The sequence below is a fragment of the Hoplias malabaricus genome, chromosome Y, assembly GCF_029633855.1.
Source record: "Hoplias malabaricus isolate fHopMal1 chromosome Y, fHopMal1.hap1, whole genome shotgun sequence".
In the NCBI taxonomy this organism is placed as follows: domain Eukaryota; kingdom Metazoa; phylum Chordata; class Actinopteri; order Characiformes; family Erythrinidae; genus Hoplias; species Hoplias malabaricus.
In genome coordinates this window covers 76,067,933-76,086,564 of record NC_089820.1, presented here as the reverse complement: position 1 = coordinate 76,086,564, position 18,632 = coordinate 76,067,933, and the positions used below count along the sequence as shown (strand labels likewise).

Sequence of the window (18,632 nt, the reverse complement as noted above, 5' to 3'; positions counted from 1 at the left end):
TTTAGGATTCTACCAGTGACTCAGAAAGGCATTGTTCACCCATCAGATAAGTGCGGGGACAGAAAAAAAAAGAAGAAGAAGGGAGAAAAAGAACAAAAAAAAAACTCCCTCCCATTTACCTGACACTTTTTTCTCTGTTCTACAGACGAAGTGCTGTCAGAGAACTTTCTGGACTATAAGAACCGCGGTGTGAATGGCTCACACAAAGGCCATATCGTGTGGAAGATTGAAGCCAACTCCTACTTTGTTGAGCGTAAGTCAAGCTTTTTTTTAAATTTAATTTTATTTAATTGGATAAACACGTTGAGGTTTCTGTTACTTGCATGAGACACCGGAATTCTCTCGCCCACACACACACACTAACATACATTCAGCGTCTATATTACTCACTGTCTTCAGTGAAAGCCCAGTGATATCTGTGAAATAAGAAAACACATCTCTGCAATTTGTAGTGCATTACTATTTAACTGTATCATCAGGCTTGTATTGCAGTCACACACACATACACACACAGGGGTCCTTGGTGAGTTTTCCCTGAGTCTGCTTTGGTTTCCGGGTGATTTTTAGTTTCAAAATAACTTCACAAATATCCAACATTTTTTTGCACATACATTCTTGATGAATGACAACAATGTCTTTTGGCACACACACACACACACACACACACAAGAAAAACACAAACTCCCTCATATAATCAGATCAACTCCCAGATCTTCAGTGTGAGCTTCAGAGCTGCAGGATGATGATAATGCTGCTGGGTGTAGTGAGATGGGTTTGATCTCTGCAAGCATTTACTTCAGCTTTACGAGTGGACATGGACATTTAATACTGCAGGACATCATTACACTGCACATAGCTGCCATGGAAACAATCACTCTGTGTTCATTCACATAATCTGCTGAAGATTTCTGCAGAGAAACTAAGGAACACACCCCAGCGTGGCCGGCTTTTGGCCATTTCTGGTTGCTGTGAGGGGCTCATTGCGTACAACTATGGTAAAAGAGACTGAATGGATTCCTAGGGGAGGCAGTACTGTATTTTGTTTAAATAACTACACTATCCCTTCAAAAGCTTGCGATATTTTGTCTTATCTAATAATGATAATTTTACTCAGAAATACAGTTGGCACTGATCCAATGACCAAAGTTGCTATTGAAGAGGAGGAATTATGTGGTTTTTTAAATTATTTGTAGGAGTATAGAAGTCCCCTTAAATATCTAGTAGCTGCCACGTGGCCTCCATTCCTCAAAACCGCTGTACACCATTCCTCAAAGCTGCTGTACAAACCTTCTGTTCGGACTGAAAACCCATACAACTGCCATTTAATTTCTCTTAATAACTCTGCTCAAAGCGATAAGCCAATCCTGATAAATTACATAAATTAGAAATCCCAATTAATATCTGTGCTCGAGGCTATAGGTTCTGGTGTGAGATGGTGTAAGTGGTTTTATGTTACTGAAAACTGAGATATCAAAATTTTGAACATCCATTTCATTGAAATTTTATGAGTATGAGCATCATTTTCCAACATAATATTCTCATGAATAAACAATATCTTTAATACGCTGGTGGTTTGTAGCTGCTAGCTGTTGTGTAGCAGGACCACTATGACTGTGCAGAAAAGCAAGCTGCTACTGGAGTTTTTTTAACCCTGTGATATTGTTTTTTCATTTTCTTATGACACACTGCAGAGGCTACAAATCTCTGTTTGTAGCTCAGTGGTTGTACACAGTGCTGTATTACTGCTAGCCTTCAGCAGTGGTCTGTATCTGTAATGGATTTGTGGATGATGATATATCTGTTGCCATAACACTGCTGAACTGAGCTGCTAAACATCCATATGGTAGGGTGGGATAGTGGAGGTCTGTGGAGTGGAGGTGTGTTTGTAGCTCTAAGGTAGTGCTGGGCGGTACGACAAAAATTAAAATGGTAGTAGTTTCCAAATATATTGCAGTATTTAATTACATTTTATACTTTTCTTTGTTATGCACTTCTCCATTCTTAATATGACAAAAAATGCCTTGATCCTGTGGTCCTGTGTACTGTTTACATCTATGGTATCAAGAAATATGACTTTTGTTTGTAATATAGGCCTCTGAAATCATAGCCCTCATTCTCTGTAGTCAACATCAAAACATTAGGAACTCCCTGTCAAAGCTTGTTTTCTCTATAACAAACAAACAAATGCTATTTTTTTAAAAGAATGAAATATGATTACTACTGGAATTTCTACACTTTATAAATTCCTACCAGTTATTTGGGTTTGTATTAAATTTATTTATTTATTTATTTATTTATCACACAGAGAGACACACACACTGCTACTAAAGGACAACAGGTTTATCAGTGGGTGGATTTCTCCTGCAGAGGGACAGTGGGGGAGAAAGAGGATGAGAATTCTTGCCAAAGACCGGCAGTCTGAGCCCTGCCCCTTTCCCATCAATCAGCCATATTGCTAACAGGAAGTGCTGCTGCTGGCAGTCTTGAGCAGTGTAGAATTAACAAGGCAGTAAATTAATCCATTTAAAGGTGGAGGGCGTGGAGGTATTTATAGCTAAGTTGTGAATCAAACAGACACTCAGCAGTTTAGGTGGTGATGAATAGCTCTTTGTCTGGAGTAGTGTCCTTTTTTTGGTTAAACATGGATTTGGTGAATCTGTTGGTGCTGGGACTTCTTTGGACTTTTATGGTGAAATTTATATTTTGTCTAACATACACACTAAGTACACTGCTTCTTTTTCACACTGTTACCACTGGTGAAAAGTAGCTAGCATGCTGCTGTCAAAACTGTGGTTTCTGGATATTACCAATATCTGTTCCCAGTAAACATTTAGCCGTTGATTCAACGTTGAAATAACGTAATGACTGCTGTTTATCAACGTTTTCTTAATGTTGAAAATGAAAGTTGAAAAGACGTTCAAACACAAACGTTCAAAAGACGGCTATCAGATGTATATACCAATGAGCCAAAATAATAAGACCACCTGCATAGTAAGCTGTTTAAATATGAAGTTGCCTCAACAAGCCTCACCCTCACACCCCCCATTTTATTCTTGTCAGAATTGCCCAGGTTTTCTGCCAATTTCTCAACAATTTTGCAAGAACTAATTGTTGCATTACTTCCTAATATATTCTTTCACATGCACCATTGTTCTGAAACATGTGTGTCATCCATGAGTGATTATAATGTTATGGTTTATTGGTGTGTGTATATATGTATTTGTTCTGGTAGTGACAATATATTTATGATTTTATGTTTATATTTGTACGTATATAAAATAAAAAAAATATGTAGATATGGATGCCAAATATAACCCCCTGTTGATGGTCAGTCAGCTCACTCTCAGTCAAATAAGTCCAGCAGCTCAGAGACTCCCAGTCAGTCTTGACTCTCCCTGACCTTTCTCACTTTCTCCTCCAGCGGAGACGAAAATCTGCTTTAAATACTACCACGGAGTGAGCGGAGCACTGAGGGCCACTACACCCAGCGTGACTGTGAGGAACCCCTCAGCACCGGTGAGAGTGTGTGTGTGTGTGTGTGGAGTTGCACAATATATTAATCTATAACATATATATATATATATATATATATATATATATATATATATATATATATATATATATAGTCTGTTAAATGTAAGCTATGGTTGCTAAGCAACAAAGCAGTTAAAATTTGTTCCGCTTTCAGTTTAATTTTTAAAATAATGCCTGTGTGTAAAATATGGTCTGCGTGAAAGTTATGCAATAAAATGGTTTATAATTTCTCTTCTTTGTTCTAAAATATATTTTTTGTAACATGTCAGTAAAATTGTGCACACTGTTTTACAGGAAGTTAAAATAACAAACATTGCTTTTGGATATAGCCTTACAACAGATATCTCAATGCTGTATGAAAACGCTCATGAATATATTGTTGCTGTCCAAAGAAAATAGTTTTTTCTCCATTTTTTGTGGATTTTTAGTTTACTACATCATTTGAACACAGCAGTTGTCTGTCACATTGTGTGAATTTCATGACGAATGGACCAGTAGAAATGCTCCAAATTTATTTGGAATAAGATATTTGTACATTGACTTCCACTGACAGTTTCCTTCTCCTATATTGTTACTATTTTGGAGATACATGTTTTTCTTTGGACAGCAATGATATGTTACTTATTTGTGTGTGTGTGTGTGTGTGTGTGTGTTAGATGTATGTGAATCCAATTTTCCTAGAGCAGTAGGAATGATGGCCAAACCTTATCTCATGTCTACCATGCCCCTCTGTTAAAGATGGGTTTGGCTTCCTTTAGCCCCAGCATGTGGTGTAATAACCCTTCCTCTGATCTCATGTAATGGCATGACTCTGCAGATGATGGTCCAGCTCCAGGGAATGCTTTCTCTCTCTCTCTCTCTCTCTCTCTCTCTCTCTCTCTCTCTCTCAGATTACTGTACAGATAGCAAGTGTCAATCTACAGCAGAGAGGAAGACAAACCACTTTTATCATCCATCACGTTTCATCACGTTTTTTTTTTTTGTTCCACCAAAGGCCATCTGTCTCCTTTTGGAGTGAGAGATTAGGCCTCGTCTGGCATAGAGACAGATAATCTTGAGTTTATTAATATCGGCTTAACCTTACACTGCCTCAGTTTATAATTTCTGATGGCTTAAGACTAGCTTACCTCTGATATCTCAATCTCTCTCTCTCTCACTCTCAATTCCCTGTCTGTCTTGATCCAACTAGAGTATAAAAGATAGTCTTGCCTTCTTTCTGTCTCTATCTCTCTTTTTTCTCCCTCTCTCTTTTGTGTGTAATGCTCTGTAATGCTTCCTAGCATATGCTCTGAAGTTGCCTCTCCAGTGATGAAGCTACTTTCTATGATTTTGTGATGGGTTTGATCATTTATCATTTGAAATCCAGAATTAACCACCCAACATCATCACCTCACCATATTCATCTTTATTGGCTGGAAAACATCTAACTCACACAGCAATATTTCAAGAAGAGCTGTCACTGCAGTTACGAGGGGATGCTGAGTTGGTTTTTAGTGGAGTGTATGAACATACACAGAGGGTGTGAGAATGAAGTTGTGAGCCGACCTTGGTTTCAGTGGAGATCTGATGTGGTTTGCTTATTGTAGGTGGACTTTCAGTTTGTGTGGAGTGTGTTACAGGGATGGAGGTGTGAGCGATTTCTGAAGTGTTTTTTTTTTCTCTACAGTGAGATCACTTGCAGATGCTGTCTCTCTATGAGTGTGTGATTCACTCTTTCCTTTTTAACAGACAGCTGTGTGTGTGTAACTAAGGCTACGGACAGCCCAAATGTAAACAATACTATAAACAATAAAGTGCAAGCTGTAACAGTAGGTGCAACAGACATGTACAAAAAGCACCGACGTGACACACTTCTGTAGTTCTCTTATGGCTCACATTTGGTCTTGCATGACTCTGGAGTCTGGATGCCTTCCACAAGCCAGATATTATGTGTGTTGTGGATCAAATCTGGGCCAAATCAACAGTCGGTTCATATTTGGCCCACACAGCACTTGCCAGTAAAAGTCAAACACTTCTGTAAATGCCAAATGTGGCCCAGATCAGGCCCAGATTTGCCTGCTATCTTAAACAAAAGAAATATTGTTTTCTCTCTCTCTCTCTCTCTCTCTCTCTCTCTCTCTCTCTCTCTCTCTCTCCCACCCCCCAGGTATTTAAGCCAGTTTCTGCAGATGAGGTGCCTCAAAGCCAGGGCAGCAGAAGACTCATCAGCTTCTCTCTGTCAGGTACGCACCACGCATGTTTGTATGTGTGTGTGTGTGTGTGACCATGTGCATATGTTAGTCACCATAGTAACTGCCATGGCCAGTGTCTTCAATTAGCAGATGATAATTAAGCTTGATAAGTTTTCAGTTGGCGTCTAATTTTAGCGTCTCCTGGGGGCCGCTGCTATTGATCACCACTGAACATCTTCAAACGAGCCAATACTTACAAGCTCCAACATGCTGCTGTGCAGCTAGTAAATACACTCACGTAAACACACTCACGTAATACGCTTCACTTTTGGCAGAGTCTTGCTGTCATTGGCAGCATTGAAACAATGGTTGGAGCCAACAGTGAAGTGCTTTTAAAACGGTTTCGCTTTCTTTACCTTAGGCAATTAATTTGTCTGACTTCTGCGTTAAGCTCTTTGCTAAACTTCATCTCCTGCACTGTGTATGTGTGTGTGTGTGTGTGTGTGGTCAGATTTCCAGGCTACTGGACTAAAGAAGGGCATGTTCTTTAACCCTGACCCCTATCTGAAAATTGCCATCCACCCTGGTAAACACAGCATCTTCCCTGCATTGCCCCACCACGGGCAGGAGAAACGGTCCGGCATTGTCTGCAACACCATCAACCCTGTGTGGCAGAGGGAGGTAAGGCAATCACTATCACTAAATCCTCATTAGAAAAGTCTGTCCCATCTGCTATGCCATACACCTCCTATATCTTTGAATGGAAAAAGACTATAATACTTGGTCGCGACCCTGAATTGGAAAAGCAGTTACAGATAATGAATGAATGAATGTAATCCTTGGGGTGAGCCACTATTAGTGACTTCAGGTTTGAATGTAGAGTCAAGGTTTCATTAGTTTCAGTTCAGTGGTTTCTCTTTAATGAAGTTGTAACAAAGAATGCTTGGAAGCAGGATATATGTGCGAGTGGCTTGGAATATTAATGTGCATGTTGAAACGAATGTTGAAAGACAAGACTAAGAAACAAGATACAAGACTAGATTAGAAAACAAGGACAGTAAAATTCTCACACCCTGGGACTAGTTCACACATGTTACCAAACCTCATGTGCTACACAATGCCAAGCCAAGATCAGGGGAGTATATAAAGAACAACAAGAAGCACCTGAGAACATTTAGTGACCATGGCAACCCACCACTCCCAGGTGTGTAGCAATGGTGGAGAAGAGAAACAAAAACGTAGTTCATGGTCAGAAACATGGCAAGCTAAACAAAGGAGCCAAACCAGCAGAGACAGGGTTAAGACGGTATAGGACAGTATAGTAGTGCTCTACTCTACAAGCATCAGCCTAGCTTTATTCACCTCATGTTGGGGAACCAGCTTCTGCTTCAGATGAGTGAAGCACATCTGTCTGTCAGGTGTAAACATGTAGCTGCTGAAAAAATGAAAAACTGATTTAATGGCCAGACTTAGGAATAAATTCAATATACCTAAGCGTGTGAGCTCTTTAGTAGGCCAGAAGATTGAGACCTCCAACCTAGACCTTCTCACCAGCCAAAAACACTGAGATGAAGCAATGCATATAAATAACCAATATACAATACAGGGCATAAACCGTAGCATATCTCAGGGTTTGTTTGATTTATTTATTTTTTCATATTTGCTGTGTGTGTTTATTAACCCGCAGCCCCCAATCTCTCTTTGTTCACGTCATACTCCTGAGTTTGTGCATTATTCAACAACAGCACATTCCTTATGTTTTGATCTATAAAGCGCTGTTGCCCCTGCGGGTAAGAATTTGGGTCTACTTCAAAGACCCTGTATGAAAATATGATTCCCCCCATCAAAATATTCATATAAATGCAAAACACTGTGCAGCTCATGATCTGCAATAGGAACTTAAATGTGTTCTTATTTATCTAACATATTTTGTATTGTATTATTTAACCCCCTTAAACAGCAGATGCATTAGTGAGCTAGTCACTTTAAGATGTGTTATTTATTAACTATATAATTCTGTTATTATAGGAATGTGTATGTGTTTAGTTATGAGGGACCTTGCAGTGTAAGTTTTTATAGAAATCCATACAGTTTACATACTCTCTTTAATGAAGCATGTGCTGTCAGTATTGTAATCAGTACGGAAATGTATATAAATGGGTAAAAATGAATTGGATGCAGATACAACCAGAAAACGACTAGGCAATGTCCTGCTAACCTCAAAAACATTAAACAACTGTGTTCTACTAACCTAGAAAATATCTATGAAGACACCAGAATGATTCCCCACCCCCCACTGAGACCATCACACCCCACCTCGTATATCTCACACACACATCCGACAGGCGCACGTGGGGGTAAAAATGCAATGATGCTTCACAATGCGGTTAAATCAAGGTGGCAATCCACCTGCATCAATTTTAGAATTTTAAAATCAACACATGCACTCGGCATGGAGCTACTGGTTGGAAGCCAAAATCATAATAGAAAATATGATTTATCACCATGTTCTAACTCAAAGTCTGCAAGTGCAATTCTCAGCCACAGTTTAAACAGTTGGTTTCTCTAGTAACGTCCATGTATTTGAACAAATATCTTTTGAAATGTACTTCAAATTGTTTCCAAATTATTGTGATGCAGAATGTTTTAATTATTATTATAATTTATTTGCAAATATATACATGATTAAAATCTGATCATGAACCTGATCATGTATATGTGAATTGTAGAGTGAATTCATGGAGTGAATCATTTCATAAGGAATCATAATCAAATTGTGACGTTTTATCCTCTTGGAGGACCTTTACTGTTTCTATGTTGAGGTGTGATTTGAAAGTGGTGAATGAACAGCATTGATTTTTAGCTGTTGCAAGGCTACGCAATCCTTGTTTAACCAAAATGAAATCAGGGACTATTTTCATTTTCGAGCATGCCTCAGTCCATAAAACCTTACTCCGCACTGTTGTCCAGGGCCAGTGCTCTGTTATTAAATATTTGGGGTTTTTTTGGTCTACTACTTTCGAATTCTTGAAGCTAAAGGTCAATATCATTTTTAACAAATGTTTTGACACCCCCCACCCCACACCCAATAAATAAATAAATAAATACATTTTTAAAATTGCATATTTACATAAAGTTTAATATATTCCTTTTTTATTGGTTTACACTTTTGTATACATTGTTCCTCCAGTTTCTGAAAGAAACTTGAGTGTCCAGTGCTGAGAGATTTACAGCACTGTGGGAATGCCCTCATTTGTCAAAGGGCATTTGTGAAGGCACACTGATATTGGAAGTGTGGTTTTTCCAACAGGAGAGATGACGGGAGGCCTTCACTCAGCCTAGCTGATAGTATTAGATGAGAGAGTCATCACGTGAGCGACAGAATCACCCTGTGGGTGGGGTGTGGGGGGTGGAAAGTAGGTCAAGATGTGGAGAGACACACGGAGAAAGGAAAAGATTGAAAGAGAGAAAGAGATAAGAAGCGACAGTGAAAGCTGAGAGGGTGTGAGTGGGGGTAATTTCCTTCCAAATTTCTGTGGGGAGAAGAATAAAATGGCTTACTGGCATTTGACTGGAGAGTGACCTCATCCCCAGCTCGACCATTTTCATGCCTTCTACTCTCCATCTGCTGCTCTGGCTGGGTCCAAAACTGAACACAGCTGCCCCTGTGCCTTTCTGCCCATAAGGCAGTGCCTTAGAAAGCATTGCTGTGATAAAATTACCTGCCACAGCACCACATTCAGGATATACACTCAAGGTAGTAAAACACCTAAATTTATTCATTCATTCATTCATTATCTGTAACCGCTTATCCAGTTCAGGGTCGCAGTGGGTCCAGAGCCTACCTGGAATCATTGGGTGCAAGGCAGGAATACACCCTGGAGGGGGCGCCAGTCCTTCACTGGGCAACACACACACACATTCACTCACACACTCACACCTACGGACACTTTAGAGTCACCAGTCCACCTACCAACGTGTGTTTTTGGACTGTGGGAGGAAACCGGAGCCACCTAAATTTAGTCATAGATTAAATAATGCGTCTCAGAAATAAGCTCTATTGCTCAGAAAAGCACAATAGTTTTCTTGGGATTAACAGCTAAGGTTCAGATTAGTTCACCTTTAACGTTAGCTAAGCTAAATGAGCTAAATGAAAACTCAGCATTGCTACGCTACTGTCACTCACTGTTAGCTGTAAAGCTAATCTGTTTTAGCACTAAATTTGTGTTGTGTGTTTTTTTTTTATAAAAACTATATTTCAAAAGGCTATTTTCTGGTTGAAATAGCTTTATGTGAAAGCATTAGACTGAAGATCTAAAAGATCCTTGGTTCAGTCCCAGGTTTCAGATATAGAACTTCATGTTCTATATGGCCATAATGCTGCTGGTTCAATCCAGTGGACTGGTAGGAAAAATGGAAACAGGTTTCCTGCCTTAACATTCATGAGTGAAGTGCCCTAGAGCAAGACACCTAACCCCCAACTGTTCCTGGGTGCTGTGGTTGAATTGGCTGCCCACTGCTCAGGGTTTATTAGTATGTTCAGGTTATTGCTCACTAGCTTGTGTGTGTGTGTGTGTGTTTACATGGTGTGTTTCCTGCCATGGATGGGTCAAATGTGGATTCTCAGTTTCCCCCCAAGGGGATTAACACAATATCTCTTTTTATTTCTACATATTTTATAAAAATAATTAATATTTTTAATTAAATAGCCTCTAAAATAATATCTCCTGATTTGCTGGCTAGGTCACCCAAGCATGAGCTTAGCTTGGATGTTAGCATAGCTGCCTTTGCTGCCTTTTGAAACAGAGGTATGGATTCATGACTGGTGTGGGCTATTGTCAAGTGAGTGCTTAAATCATTGACCTAAATATCAAGTCACGATTCTTCAGAAAAATATTCAGTACATTAATTTGAACTGATCCCTCATTGTAATATGATTCTGAATCATTTTATAGATACATTGAATATGCAAATGTGAATGAAGGAACTGTTCTTTAAAAAAGTACAGTTGGTGTTGAGGTTAAATCTGAAAAGACAGAGAGTTTTGTTTACCTCAAATAATAAACATATACATTATTGAATGCTATTAGAATCAACTACGGTTAAAATGGTGCATTTTACAGTGATATCTGTTAGTGTCTATGGCTAATGAAAGCGATCGATGATGTAATTGAAGCTGCTGTCTTCTGTTATCTGTAAATGCTTGGTCAGGAGTCATGTGACCCTCTCCACAAAGGAGGAGACAGAGGAAGGGTTGCTATGGGAACGTAGCCCTATAGGCTGTAAGTGAAAGGGTGAGGCAGCAGCAGTGTTTATGGCAGACTTTACCCATAAAGAGACCCATGGGAAGACAGAAAAATGGGAGGCAGAGGCATGCTAGGTGGTGTAGTGCCCTTCAGATGTAGTTAGGTGACTCAGGAACCTTGGGCATAGCACTATATGGCCAAAAGTTTGTGAACACTTTCTCATCCTGCGCTTCTTTTGAGGTCAAGTATTTATTGTTTTGGAGAATTGGAGTTTGTTTTTCTTTGCTGCAGCAACAGCCTTTATAATGGAACATCTATGTCAGGATTTTATTGTATGCAGCCATGAGGTATAATGTTGGAATACAACCTATACATGATGTAAATGACATAAATTGCCCTTAAATGTACATTTTATATTCATTTTCCATAATAAACCTGTATGTGAATTTGTACAGTGAAGTATGGTGGTGGAAGCATCATTATGTCATGATATTGCTTTTAAAATATATTATTTTCCACAAAAATAAGCAGTATGTCAGTGTTAGTGTGTCGTATAGGGGTACAGATTTAACAGATACATGATTCTGAAGCCCCAGTAGTCATCAAAACTAGGTATTACACTCATCTGTGATTATGAAACAGTTCACATTTCTATGCTATACCCAGCTACATGCAGCTACCACTGCAATAAATGTGAGACAACCATATTAAATCTAATTGTAGATTGGTTATTGGAATTGTTTAATATTTAAACAGTGTGGTTATCACTGAGTTTTAAATTGTGGCATGTCATTAAATCCCTAAACGCTAGAAGCATGCATATATAATCCTATTAATGACTTTCCAGTCCACTGCACCTAGAAATTACACACATTCAGACACACTTGCAGAGTGGAAGAGTCATACATGGGCTTCATGTTCTATTCTCAGTGTTTCACTTTTCAATAATGTAATTATCTCTCTCCCTACTTTTACCCCACCACCACCCCTCTCTTTCTCTCTGTAACCTCACTTTTTCTATTTTTCTTTCTCTCTGTTTATTTCTCCTTATAATTTCTCATTCACTCTCATCTTTCATCTCTATCAATATTTTCTCCCTCTCTTTTCTCTCCCTGCCTCTCTCCTCTGTCCATCCCTCCTTCTCTTCCCCTCCCGCTCTCTCTCTCTCTCTCTCTATCTCTCTCTCTTTCTCTCTCTCTCTCTCTCTATCTCTCTCTCTCTCTCTATCTCTCTCTCTCTCTCTCTCTCTCTCTCTCTCTCTCTCTCTCTCTCTCTCTCTCTCCTCCCTATTCCATGTTGTCAAATCTCTCTGAGCGCTGTTGTTCCCGGGGTGACATGGCCAGATGCCAGCGTGTTTGTGTGTGTGTGTTTGTGTATCATGTAGTGTAAAAGAGTCAAGTGCAGTGACGCTGCTGAAGCCTCTCTCTCTCTGTATTCAGAGCCACGCTGAACACATGAAGGGCGTGAGGTTATTGCAACTCGTGTTCAGAGTTGAGATGCTGCAGAACCTTCAGCACCACGGAGAGAGCAGCCGAGGGGGCGGAGCTTATCTCAAACCGAAGCACTAAATTGATTTTACTAGAATCAGTTTAAAGCTGCAGGGCTAAAATGAGAGCAGTAGGGTTAACGCCTGCTATAACATGGTCCTCCTGCACTACTGCGAATCACTCTGGAAAGCCTTAAATATTCATTCAAGGGTCAGAGATGTTGAGATATTGATACTGAGCTATACCCCCCACCGTTCATTATGGCGTCAGGATTCCCTGGAGCAGCAAATATTATCACTTAAACATTCCTGCAATGTGGCAGTAAACACTTTTGAAATCTTCTTTTGTCCCAGAAATGTTCCACTAAACTGAATATATTCAATCAGCCAAGACATGTTTGGGGTCTGAATATGCTTCTTTAGGTTTACACTGGAGCTGCAAGTCTAATGCAGCTAACAAGCAATAGAAGCTTACTCTAGGTCTAAAACTTCAAGCCCACAACACACTTTCTCTGTTTCTCACTCTTTATATCTACCTCGATCTCTCTCTCTCTGCAGCGGTTTAATTTTGTCTCTCTGCCTACGGATGTGTTGGAGATTGAGGTGAAAGATAAATTTGCCAAGAGCCGGCCCATCATAAAGCGCTTTCTGGGTAAACTGTCCATGCCTGTGCAGAGATTATTGGAAAAGCACGCGATTGGGTATGTTCATCAAACACATCACACATGTTTTGTGGTCTTAAAGTAAATCTGAGATCAAAATGGAGACATTTTTGTTATTCATGTTCCTGGTCTATTAAGCATGATTCATCATATCACATTACATCATATCATTCATTCATTCGTTGTCTGCAACCGCTTATCCAGTTCAGGGTCGCGGTGGGAATCACAGGGCGTAAGACGGAAACACACCCTGGAGGGAGCACCAGCCCTTCGCAGGGCGACACACACTCACCCATTCACTCACACTCTTTTCCTCGCACCCGGAGGAAACCCACATGGACACGGGGAGAACCCACAACACCAGGACCCTGGAGCAGTGTGGCAGAGACACTACCTGTTGCGCCAACGTGCCGTCATATCATATCATATCATGCATATCATATATATACCATGTAAATGACAAATCGTCGTATATAATCTTCGTATATAATCACAAAACTGAATGTCAGAATGATTACTTGTTACTTATGCATTCTTGCTTTTCTTTCTCTTTCACTCTCTCTCTTTGTGTATGTGCTCTTCACAGTGACAGAGTGGTCAGCTACACCTTGGGTCGAAGGCTTCCCACAGAGCATGTCAGCGGTCAGTTGCAGTTTCGATTCGAGATCACTTCATCCATCCACCCAGGTTTGTGAAAATACTTGTGTACTCACATGACCTGCAGTGTTACACATGCTGCAAATGCACTCATTGTTCCTTCAAATAACATTATTTACAACTGGTGCACCAATTGTTGACACAGACATTCCAACTGTGCACACACTGTGAATAATTTCTGTAGAACAGGATTTAAATTGCACACATGAACATAAAGTCACCCAGCTCAATGTCAGACATGGTCTGGAGAGGTATAAAGACTCCCCTGGGAGCAGTTCTCTGGAGTGATGCAGCTCGAATCCAACACATCTGTTTTGTCGGCTGAATGCTTTCAAATCCTATAAAGTGAGTGTAGTTAACGTTCACTTTTCTCCCCGCCCTGCAGACGATGAGGACATGTCCCAAAGCACAGAGGCAGAGTGCTCAGTGGTTCCAGAGGAGCCGGAGCGAGAAGCTCTGGAGACAGAGGAAAGACCTGTTGCAGTCCAGGCAGAGGACACCATGAGCCTGGACCAGGGAGCCCCTGACCTGCCCCTGGATGGAGACGTGGATGCTGCAGCTATGCTCATGGATGTGGAGCCTGGTCCTGAGCCATCAGTGGTGGGGGACAGCAGGACAGGGATCCAGGGAGAGGACGGAGAGGTGGTCCAGGGGATGGAGCCTGTAGCTGAGGAGAGCAATGAGCAGCAGGGGAGTGAACTGGAGGCTCAACAGGAAACAGGAGGTGAAGAAACTATTTCCTAAACTTTTAGTCCAAGAAATTTTTGCAAATGATGGCAACAAGATACTCTTTATGTACAGCTTAGTGAGCATCTCAGGCCTTGCTGGTTGTGTGTATTGCTATCTAGCTGTACAGGGCCCCATCAAATTCCGGACAGTCCTCATTCCAGCCCTTAAAAAGCAGGACTATTCTTTCAGGACTAACTTTTTTTAATGTTTCTGGTGTAATACGATACAATGTATTTGCTACATTATTATCAAGCTTTGTCTCAGCAAACTATTTCTTTCCACAGAGACGGAGATGGAGTTAGGAGAGATCCCTGCAGAAACAGAGGAAGCAACTCAGGGTGAGAATGATGAAGAAGCTGCTAGTGCTTCAGTTGAGGGGGCTGAAAGCACTCTGGCGCCCCCTGCTGCAGTGGAGGACATGGAAGGTGAAAATGAAGTATCTGAACTGCAGCCTGCCTCGTCTGAAGGCAGAATTCAGGCAGAGGGGGCGGAGGAGGAGGCAGAGCTTGACGACGGCTGCCCGCTCCGGGTCCGAACGACACCACGAAGGAAGAATCGTCCCTGCTCCCTGCCTGTTTCAGAGCTGGAGACAGTCATAGCCTCAGCTTGCGGAGAGCCGGAGACACCACGGTCCCACTACATCCGCATCCACCACCTGCTGCACAGTCTACCATCCAATCAGCAAGCTGAGGAGGCTATGGCTCCTGAACCTGACCAGCCACAAGTTGAGGAAGAGGAGGATGAGGATGAAGATGAGGAAGGGGCTGTAATTTTAGAGCCCCATGCCATGACGCCCGATGGATTGTCCCACCCTCGCCGGACATTGCCCCGCAGCCGCTCCCACCAGCGGCTTTCTGACCTCATCCAGATGTTGGACGGAGAGGGCCAGCCCCCAGGGGCGGAAGGCCAGGCTGGAAGTCAGCAATCGCCAGCCGAGAGCGAGGGTGAGCTCAGTCCAGTGCCCTGTTGCAGTCACATGGTCCAGAGGGGCATTGGACCCATGCGGGCTGCCTCACTGGACAGCGCCCGGCGCTCTGAAAGCACTGTGTTCTCCTCGCAAGAGGAAGAGGACGAGACAGAAGCTGTGAACGGCATCCTGGGATTGGTGGGGGAGCTAGGGCAGGGGGCAGAGAGGAGAGAACCAGGGGATGGTGATGCTCAGTGGGAGGAGGCACCTACTGCCCACGTTCAGAGTCCACACGCTGTCATGGGCAATGGAGAGTCTCCAGTTGCTGGAACGAGCAGGAGTGAGTATGAGCAGCTGTTCACCCCGACACAAACATACAGCAGTGAAGAGCGAGGAGCAGAAACTCTGTTTTTTAGCCATTTTCTCTTTCTTCTCTGCGCTTAACAAGTTCGTTTTTTAATAAAATCTCACCTTTAAGGGGTGGCACAGTCACACAACTCCAGGGTCTTGGGGTTATGGGTTTAAGTCCTGTTCTGGGAGACTGTCTGTGAGGAGTTGTGTTGTCCCTGTGTCTGCATGGGTTTCCTCCAGATGCTCTGGTTTTTCCTTTCACGATTCAAAAACACACTTTGGAGGGTGGATTGGCGACTCAATAGGTGTGAGTGTGTGAGTGAATGTGTAAATGTGTGTCGCCTTGTGAAGGACTGGCGCCCCCCTCTAGGGTGTGTTCCCGCCTTGTACCCAGTGATCCTGGATAGGCTTCAGAAACACCATGACCCTGAACTGGATAAATGGTTACAGGCAAGCAATCAATGAATAAATGAATTATATTACAATCTGTCCATTCACTGTTAAATGCTCATGGAAAAAAAAAAATGCTTGATTTTCAAGCATCCAAGTATTTATTTAATGCTTGGTCTCATCCAATCTCTATAAAGATCAGTATAATTTTGGAAGAATCCCAGCAGGAGCAGTGCTGGATTTGAATAGATGAGCTGAACAGTTCTGTGAGGTTGTTTCTCCAGACATGCTTCCAAATACGTCTAGTTGTGGTCTGATTATTGTTTTTGGACTTAGAGGTGTTATTTGATAAAAGGGACCGATTTTCGGTGTAAGTCGGAACATACGTACATACTGTACGTAAATAACAAACTGTAAGCACCTATCCTATCCCAACACCTATACTCCTCGGTCCTGAGCCGCGTAACCGTGTATTCTTCCGCCACGCACACCAAACACGAAGTTCGCGTTACGACGTTTACGACACAAAACCACTTAAAACACTTAAGTCGAAACAAGGCTTTATACAGAAAATGGGAGATGTGTCGTAACCACAAAACATCGTAACTCGGGGCTGACATAACCCTAGGACCTCCTGTGTATATATATATATATATATATATATATATGTTGATATAAATTTGGGTTGTTTACAACATAACACACTGTCCTTGAATCAGAAATGTCAAATGCAGTTTAAAGTCTTAGAGTTATAAAATATATGTGACTTAGTTTATTTCAGTAACTGTAAGTATTCGTCAGATTTCCACTCCCTAGTGTCAATGATATATTTCTATTATCATTATCAAAATGTAATTTTGAGATGGAATAGTTCAGCCCTGGTTTTTGTGTTGCTTATGTGCGTGTGTGTGTGTGTGCGTGTGTGTGTGGTATGTGTTTATAGGAGAGTGTCCACTTCCGTGTAACCATCCCCCAGTGAGTCAGCTTCCTGCTTTGAGGCCAGACCCCCACCACTACCCCACCATCGATGAGCCCCTGCCGCCCAGTGAGTGCCCCCTGCAGGACACTGCCCATCTGTTCCCCGCAGAGGATAGGGCTGTAAATCTGTGACTTCACAACCAATCGATTGCAATTCTTTAAGATATGATTCAGTACTGTGTTCACTTCCAGTTTTCAGCAGGATGTGAGTCAGGATTTCATTATTTTGGAATACGTCAGGATTTGTTGCGTATTCCGTGTATATTTCCCAAGGACACAGCCGCGTTTCCCCAGAGCCTCACTCTAGTGATATTGGATATTTAAATATTTTACTGCATATTTTCAGCCTGATAAAACACGAGAAAGCGAGTCCAATAAGAGTTGTATAATTAGACGTGAAAAACCTTACATCATGCTCTTAGCATGTTTATTCTCCATAAAGGCCATTTTGAGTTGATGTGAAAGAGTCCTTAAAAGAGTCCAAAAGTATAATTTTATCCAGAATATGCACCTCATTTATTAAATATTATCATTTGAATTAGGTGTATCAGCTCAAATTTTTTTAAAGATTCTGATGTTGTCAGATATTTCTCTCACAGTCTCAAACTCACTCGTGTATCTGTGGCTGAGCTGTGAATATTAGGTCAGTATCACCTCGTCACAGCGCCTGCTTATCTCTGTACCCTGTCTCTCTCTCTCTCTCTCTCTCTCTCTCTCTCTCTCTCTCTCTCTACAGATTGGGAGGCGCGTATAGACAGTCATGGCCGTGTGTTCTATGTTGACCACATTAACCGCACTACGACCTGGCAGAGGCCCACCACAGCGGCCACGCCCGATGGCCTGCGCAGGTCCAGCTCTATCCAGCAGATGGAGCAGCTCAACAGGAGGTGACTTGGGCCTTGGTAGAATAAAAGTTATTGCATGTTGGTGGCACAGGAGACTCTATGATGATCCTTCCGAAGTTCGTAATGTGAAATAGTATTAGACAAAACGAATCTCTACCACCTCTCCATCAATATTCAGTCTTGTCCGGGTGAAGCTACAGAGATAGTAAAGGGGGTATATTATGAAAAATGACACTTGTTTACACATGTACAAGTTAAAGATGAGAATAAATAGAGCAAAACAGACATGACAAGCAGAGAAATAAGAGCACTGAGCAAAAACTGGGGAAAACAAGAAGGAAGAAGAAAGAGAACTGAGCAAAAACAGCTAAAAAGCAGAGGTTCTGCTCCTTGCTGCTGTGCGCTTAGGTCAGGGTTAACAACAAGTGGCTCATTATCATTATTTAAAGAAACAGGGGCTGTGACCTGCCATTCTGAACAGGGATGTTTGCACAGGACATTTTGACCAAAGCAGGTCACAGATGTTTAATTACTAATTTCTGGGACAGTTGTAGAATATACCCCTTTAATGAGATCTTTAAAGCCCCAGTAACCTGACTGACTGAGGCCATGGGTGGGAGGATGGGAAGGCAGGAAACATACCGTGCAAACTCATATGTTGAAATGGCTAAAACTA

At 41.6% G+C, this 18,632-nt stretch overlaps 1 protein-coding gene across 1 annotated transcript in view; it reads left to right on the top strand.

Annotated features, from left to right (window-relative positions):
• The window catches only part of LOC136679361 (E3 ubiquitin-protein ligase HECW1-like), a 42,770-nt gene that overhangs the window by 13,667 nt on the left and 10,471 nt on the right, over window positions 1-18,632 (top strand). Inside the window, exons 3-12 of the mRNA XM_066657838.1 lie at window positions 146-253; window positions 3,422-3,516; window positions 5,681-5,756; window positions 6,217-6,386; window positions 12,996-13,138; window positions 13,686-13,786; window positions 14,142-14,480; window positions 14,770-15,732; window positions 17,077-17,178; window positions 17,848-17,998. Coding sequence (XP_066513935.1) covers window positions 146-253; window positions 3,422-3,516; window positions 5,681-5,756; window positions 6,217-6,386; window positions 12,996-13,138; window positions 13,686-13,786; window positions 14,142-14,480; window positions 14,770-15,732; window positions 17,077-17,178; window positions 17,848-17,998 — 2,248 coding nt within the window. The remainder of the gene's footprint in view (window positions 1-145; window positions 254-3,421; window positions 3,517-5,680; window positions 5,757-6,216; window positions 6,387-12,995; window positions 13,139-13,685; window positions 13,787-14,141; window positions 14,481-14,769; window positions 15,733-17,076; window positions 17,179-17,847; window positions 17,999-18,632) is intronic.